At 67.2% G+C, this 6,957-nt stretch overlaps 1 protein-coding gene across 1 annotated transcript; it reads left to right on the forward strand.

Moving 5' to 3' along the window:
* Positions 1–258: 258 nt before the first annotated feature.
* LOC121672304 (LIM domain kinase 1-like) lies at positions 259–5,102 on the forward strand (the record flags this gene model as incomplete). The annotated part of the gene is given in 14 exon segments (XM_042044910.1): positions 259–377; positions 458–649; positions 1,411–1,516; positions 1,604–1,788; positions 1,864–2,047; positions 2,129–2,215; positions 2,426–2,557; positions 2,669–2,728; positions 2,831–2,896; positions 2,985–3,141; positions 3,228–3,283; positions 3,765–3,866; positions 3,868–3,923; positions 4,014–5,102. Coding segments are annotated over 14 exon segments (1,653 nt in total), but the record flags the coding sequence as incomplete, so codon positions are not given.
* Positions 5,103–6,957: the final 1,855 nt, after the last annotated feature.

A 6,957-nucleotide genomic window follows, 5' to 3' on the forward strand; every position in this document is an offset into this window, starting at 1 on the left:
GGTGTGGCAGGGGCATCCTCTACGTTTTAGGGGGACCCTGGAGGGCCACGTTGGGGTTGGGGGATGCAGAGGAGAGGCTTAGGGTGGTGGGAGATGTTCCTGCAGCCACCCCCAGCCTGGTGGCACTTTTGTCCCCACCATCCTGTGGCTCAGCCTGCCCTTCCCACAGCACTGGTGCACCCATGGGTGCTCCCAGCCCCCTCTGAGCCCCAGCCCCACCCTCGGTGCGGGGATGCAGGCTCCCGGGGCTGATGGCGTTGCCCACAGGTGGCCGGGGAGCAGAAGTACCACCCCGAGTGCTTCAGCTGCCTCAACTGCCGCGCCTTCATCGGGGACGGGGACACCTACGCGCTGGTGGAGCGCTCCAAGCTCTACTGGTACGGCTGGGCTGGCCTGGGGGGCTGGGGGGACACGGCCCCCGGCACCCCCGCCCACCCTCCCGCTCCGCTCCCCGCAGCGGCCACTGCTACTACCAGATGGTGGTGACCCCGGTGATCGAGCAGATCCTGCCAGACTCCCCGGCCTCCCGCATCCCTCACACCGTCACCCTTGTGTCCATCCCCGCCTGCTCCGACGGCAAGCGCGGCTTCTCCGTCTCCATCGACCAGGGCTGCGGCACCGAGCACCCCCGCACCGTGCGCGTCCGAGAGTGCGTCCCTGAGCCCTCTGCCCCCGTCCCCTTCCCAGGGCTGGGGCATCCCGCACCCCTTCTGCCCCTGGGATCCATCCCAGGGACACCTTTTGGGGGTGGGAGGAGGAGAGATGGGCCTGGGGGTGTCCCCATTGTCCAGGTCTGGCCTCTTGGGTGTGTGGTGGCATGTCCCCAGATGCAGGGGGGTTTGTGGGGGCTGTGCTGGTGTGTTCCTGGCCATGCTGGCATTGCCCCGTGTGGCAGGGTGGGCTGAGGGTACCATGCATGTCCCCGTGTGGTTGGGGTGGCTCGTGGAGACATTGCCAGCATGTCCCTGTCCAGCAGGAGGGACCCATGAGCAACGTGCCTGTTGTCCCCATCTAGCAGGATAACTCTGGGGACCATGACTGCGTGTCCCCATCCTAGAGGGCGACTCATGGGAGCCATGACAACGTGCCCCCATCAAGCAAGGGTGACCCGTGGGCAGTGTGCCTCCGTGTCCCCGTCCAACGAGGGCAGCTTGTCTGCATGTCCCCTGCCAGCAGTGGGTGTCTTGCCCACACATCCCCACCTTGCAGGGGCTGGCTTGTGGGAACAGTGACTGCATGTTCCCAGAGGTGACTCGCAGAGAACATGCCACCTCCTTGGGACAGTGACAGGGGGGTGACTCCGTGGGCACACTCACTGTGATGGTGACAGCCGGGTGACCCCATGGGCAGTGTCCCAGCACACCCCCCTGATGGTGACAGTGTCGGGGGTCTGACCCCCTGTCCCCACAGGGTGGACCCGGACTGCATCAGCCCTGACATGAAGAACTCCATCCACGTGGGCGACCGCATCCTGGAGATCAACGGGACCCCCATCGGCCACGTGCCCCTGGACGAGGTACACTCCACTCCCCCTGCCACACCCCCAGCCAGCCCCGCTGCCGCCCCGTCCCCAAACCCGCCCCACCACCACTTCCCTCCGCAGATCGACCTGCTGATCCAGGAGACGAGCCGCCTGCTGCAGCTGACCATCGAGCACGACCCCCACGAGCCCCTGGGCCGGGAGCCAGGGCTGGCGGGCAGCCCCCCCCCCCCCCCCGGCCGCCCCCTGCGCTCGCCGGCGCCCGCGCCCTGCGAGGACCCCGCTGCCATGCGCCAGCGCGCAGTCATGTAAGGCCGCCCCGGCCCCTGCCCCAGCCGGGTCCCCCCCGCCCTGGCACTGACCACTGCCTGTCCATCCCCCAGGAGGAGCTGCAGCACGGACAAGTCCCCGGGCTCGGGCTCCGTGGGCTCTCCCGCATCCCAGCGCAAGGACATCGGGCGCTCCGAGTCCCTGCGCGTCGTGTCCCGCGCCCACCGCATCTTCCGCCCCTCCGACCTCATCCACGGAGAGGTGCTGGGCAAGGGCTGCTTCGGCCAGGCCATCAAGGTGGGGCAAGGGGCACGAGAGGGGGGGTCTCGGCTCCCTGGGATGCAGCGGGGGTGGCTGAGTCCCTGCACTCCCGGCCAGGTGACGCATCGGGAGACGGGCGAGGTGATGGTCATGAAGGAGCTGATCCGCTTCGACGAGGAGACGCAGAGGACCTTCCTCAAAGAGGTGAGCGTCCCCTGTCCTTAATCCTCCAGGCTGGGGGGATGTGAGGGGGGGATCTGTCTGGTCCTGGCCCCCACCTGGGCACAACCCCTGGAGAGGGGTGACCGGGCCCCGTGGGTGCAGCCCTGCCCGCTGAGTCTACAAGCAGCAGCTCTGTCAGGGGCTGTGGGAGCCTCGGGGTGTCACGGACACGGGGCTGGGGGTCTCCTGCAGGTGAAGGTGATGCGCTGCCTGGAGCACCCCAACGTGCTCAAGTTCATCGGGGTGCTCTACAAGGAGAAGAGGCTCAACTTCATCACAGAGTACATCAAAGGGGGCACCTTGAGGAGCCTCATCAAAAGCATGGTGAGCACTGGGGGGCAGGTCGGTCCCCCACCACCCCTCAGCCCCGGTGGGGCTGGGGACCCCTCTTCCTTTTCCATTCCCTGACAAATTCCCCCTTCTCCTGCCCCCCAGGACAGCCACTACCCCTGGAGCCAGCGGGTCAGCTTCGCCAAGGACATCGCCGCCGGCATGGTGGGTGCCACCGTGGGGTGGGTGGGTGGGTGGGATGGGTGCTGCTGGGTGGGGGGGCCACGGTGTGGGGGTGCCCCTGCTCTCAGCCCACCCTTCCCACAGGCCTACCTCCACTCCATGAACATCATCCACCGCGACCTCAACTCTCACAACTGCCTCGTGCGGGAGGTGAGTCCCACCCTGGTGCTGTCCTCCCCTGGCCTGGCTGGGGCTCTCAGTCCCCTCCCCCAGGCCTCACCCCTGCCTGTCCCCCCAGAACAAGAGCGTGGTGGTGGCTGACTTTGGGCTGGCGCGGCTGATGGTGGACGAGAAGAACCAGCCCGAACATCTCAAGAACCTGAAGAAACCGGATCGCAAGAAGCGCTACACGGTGGTGGGGAACCCCTACTGGATGGCCCCCGAAATGATCAACGGTGAGGGGAATGTGGCCATCCAGGGCTCTGTCCCCAGGCAGGGGACGCTTGGTGGGGCAGGGCCCTGACCCTGTCTGTCCCTGCAGGGAGGAGCTACGATGAGAAGGTGGACATCTTCTCCTTCGGCATCGTTCTGTGTGAGGCAAGTGCCCCTGGGGCTGGGCTCTGCCATGGATGCTGGGGTCCTCATGGTGTTTGGGGTCACTCCCCCAAGGTTGGGGTGTCCCCCTTGGCGTTGGGGCGTTTAGAGTCTCCACTTTAAGATTGGAGCCACTTCCCTTGGGCTTGGGGTCCCCCTAGGGCTTGGAGTCCCCATTGTATTTGGGTTCTCCTCCAGGATAAAGTTCTCCCCCTTGGGATTGGGGTCTCCCTTTTGGAGTTGGGGTCCTCACTGTGCTTGAGTTGCCCCTCTTGGGCTTGGAGTCCTGCCTTGGGGTTGGGGCCTCTCCCCTTTGGTTAAGGGTCGCCCTGTTGGGGTCTCTCCCTTGGGGTTGGGGTTTCTTCATTGTGTCTGGGCTCCCTCTTGGGCCTTAGACATCTCCCCCTTGGGGCTTAGGGGTCCCTGTTTGGGGTTGGGGTCCCCCCTTGGTGCTGAGCCCGCCCGTCCCTGCCGCTGCCCGCAGATCATCGGCCGGGTGAGCGCTGACCCCGATTACCTGCCCCGCACCACCGACTTCGGCCTCAACGTCCGGGGCTTTCTGGAGCGCTACTGCCCCCCCGCCTGCCCCCCCCAGCTTCTTCCCCATCGCCGTCTGCTGCTGTGACCTGGACCCCGAGAAGAGGTGGGTGATGGATACCCCAGGGGATGCCTGGGGCCGGGGCCGGGCTGGGGGCAGAGCCGGCGGAGCTGCCACGTGTGCCCTTGTCCGCAGGCCGTCCTTCGCCAAGCTGGAGCAGTGGCTGGAGGCGCTGCGCATGCACCTGGAGATCCACCTGCCACTGAGCTCCCAGCTGGAGCAGCTGGACCGGGCCTTTGGGGAGACGCACCGGCGGGAGGGGGGGCTGCCCGCACCCCCCCGGTAGAGCCCTCGCCCGCACCCTCTGCAGCCACGGGAGAAGGAGCCACGCCCGCCGCCAGCCGCTCCTGGGGCTGCCCCACCCCGGGGCTGGACCCCCGGGCGCGCCCCCGCCCCGCCGCCCGCCCTGCCCCGCCCCGGGGAGCCGGTTCTCCCCGGGGCCGCATGGCCCTGGGCACCCCGTGGCCCTGGGCACCCCCACGCCGTAGCTCTGACCGCCAGGACCAGCCCGGCCGGCCGCACCGCGGGGACCGTCCCGTGTCCCCGTGTCCCCCACCCCGGCTCACCTCCCGTTTGCACACCGGGGCTGCCCCCGCCGAGCCCCGCGGGCTCCCCGGCCAGAGCCGCGGCCTCGCGGCGGTGCCTTGGCTTTCCGTGAACTTGCACTGCGACACCGGAGGGACCCCGCGGCCCCCGGGGCGCCCTCGTAGCAACGCCCTCGGCCGGCCCCTGACGCTGCTCCCGCCGGCACCCCGGGCTCGGGGGGCTGCCGGCACCCCCGGCCGAGCGAGGGGGCCGCGGGGACTCCCCCGTGGCGCGGGGACGGGCACGTAGCGGTCCCTGCTGCCCCCGCGCCTCTGCTGCCCGTGCTGAGCCCTGACCGCGCAGCCCTGGGGATGGAGGGATGTGGGGCCGCGGCTCATCTCGGTCCCCCTGCCCTGGGGGGCCCGGGGGGTTGCGCCACGCGGTGCTTTTCATGCTCTTTATTCAGGTTCATTTTTCTGTAAGATATTTAAAGAGAAGAGTTTGTATTATTTTTTCATACAACGTAGCGTCTGCCATTTGTCACTGCCTCGGTTCTGCTTTCCCGAAGGGATCAAACTGTGAAGCCTCTCCGCGCACTTTTGCCCGGGAAGTCCAAGGCGACCTCTGCGGAGGCGGGAAGGGAGCTCAAACTGTGATGTACCCCGAGCCGTGAGTCAATAAATCCTTCCCCGCTCGCTGCCCGGCCTGTTGGCAATCGCTCGCCTCCCCCGGGGGGGGCTGGGAGCTCCTGGGGAAACTGAGGCAGGAGGGGACGGTCCCTCTGCCCAGGGTGGGGCTGTGGCACCGGCCGTGGTGGCATCCACCAACTCGCTCACCCGCAGTGCTGTCGTCCCCCTTTGTGCTGTCCCCACCCCTCTGTGGGTACCCCCAGCCCTGGGACTGGAGCCATCCCTGCCTGTGTCAGCAGGGCCCCCGAGCCCTGCGGCCCCTCACTGGCCTGGTGGCCATGCCCGCTGTCACCCCAGCCCTGTGACCATCGGTGCCGTGGAGCTGCTTTGCCTTCGGTGTAAAACCAGCCCCAGGGACAGTGAGGTGGCTCATGCTGGGGTAGCCCATAGCCCTCCCCTGCTGTCCCTCTGTCCTTGTCACCTTCCTGAACCAAACTGAGGTCCCCAAGGTGGGGAATCTCCGTCCTTGGGGGATGCTGAGCTTTGTGAGCTGGAGAAGACCTGGAACCCGAGGAGCTGAGGGGGGAGGGATGGGGAAGGGGTCCCCAAGGATGGCCCCAGTGATGCTGCAGCTGGGGAAGGAGCCTGAAGGGGTCCCAGGATCCATCAGGAAACCTCATGGCTTATTGCTCCGGGGGGGGCCAGGGGGACGTAGTGACAGTGGCTCTGTCCCCCTCCCGGGGTGGCTCCTGTGTGCCTGCTCCCCAGTACCCCAGTGAGGGACAGGGGCCAACACCCTGCCTGGTGCCACGGGCTGTCACCACCCTTGGTGACACCGCACTGCCCTTGGTGCTGACTGTTTGCTCTGGGAGCAGGACACTGTCACTCCCTGGGAATGTTGGGGTGAGGGACCCACTGTGGCCATCACACCTGGGAAACACCACAGTCCCCAGTCCCCTGCTGCCACAGGAGAGCAGGTCTCCGGGAGACCCCCAGCCCTGCAGCAGGAACCCCTGAACCCCCAAACCCCTGGGACCTGCCCAGCCCCTCACCCAGCCGGGTGCAGCTGTGGGTGTGCTGTGCCCGGTGGTGTCAGGGACACCACACCCACTGCGACACTTGCTGGTGGCCCCTGGGACAAGAGCCAGCAGCTGGCCACAACAAGTGGCCACTCAGTCACCCCTGTGACCAGCAACTCACCCCAGACCAAGCTGGGATCCCCCCTCACCAGGCAGGGAGGTGGCTCTGGCACAGCTGCACTGGCCTCTTGCTGTCACTGTCACCCCAAAGCCCCCCCGGAGGTGTGCAGTGCCCTGTGCCCAAATCCAGCCCCAGTCCAGCCTGACCCAGTGCCCGTGGGAGGGGCTCATCCCAGCACCAGCATCTGGCTGTCCCCTCCAGCCATTCCCTCCCAGGAGGGACAGGGCCACCCAGACCATGTCACAGGCCACCAAGAGCTGCCACCGCATCCACTGTCCCCTCCCAGGTCCTGCTCTGTGCCCACCCTGGGATGTCCTTGGTAGGGTCCTGCCCACGCCTGACCCCAGTTTGGAATGGTGGCACGTGGGGAGCCAGGGGTCCACACCAAGGGGGTGGCCGAAGGCACCGGTGGCTCTGGCAAGGATACCCTGAGAGCTCCGGCTCCAGCCATGACCCATTGGCCACGGGTTTGTCACCTTCCTCGGGGGAAAGTTTGGGGCTCCAGTGCAGAGGGAGAAGGTCAGGTTCTCCCAGAGTCTGGGCAAGGGGGGCACTGCTGCTGCAGGGACCCTCCTGGGGGACATCTTGTGACAGGGGTGACAGGCACAGGGTCCTTGTGAGGCTTAAGATGTGCAAGGAGAGGAGGTGCTGGGGGCCAGTCTGGACACCCAGCTCCATAGGGAGGTGTGGAGATGGAAAAGGATTCCTGGGATCCCACCAAGGCA

This window comes from Corvus kubaryi, unplaced genomic scaffold (genome assembly GCF_017639235.1).
Source record: "Corvus kubaryi isolate FWS band 111438036 unplaced genomic scaffold, C.kubaryi_AGA036_p1.0 48592, whole genome shotgun sequence".
Classification (NCBI taxonomy): domain Eukaryota; kingdom Metazoa; phylum Chordata; class Aves; order Passeriformes; family Corvidae; genus Corvus; species Corvus kubaryi.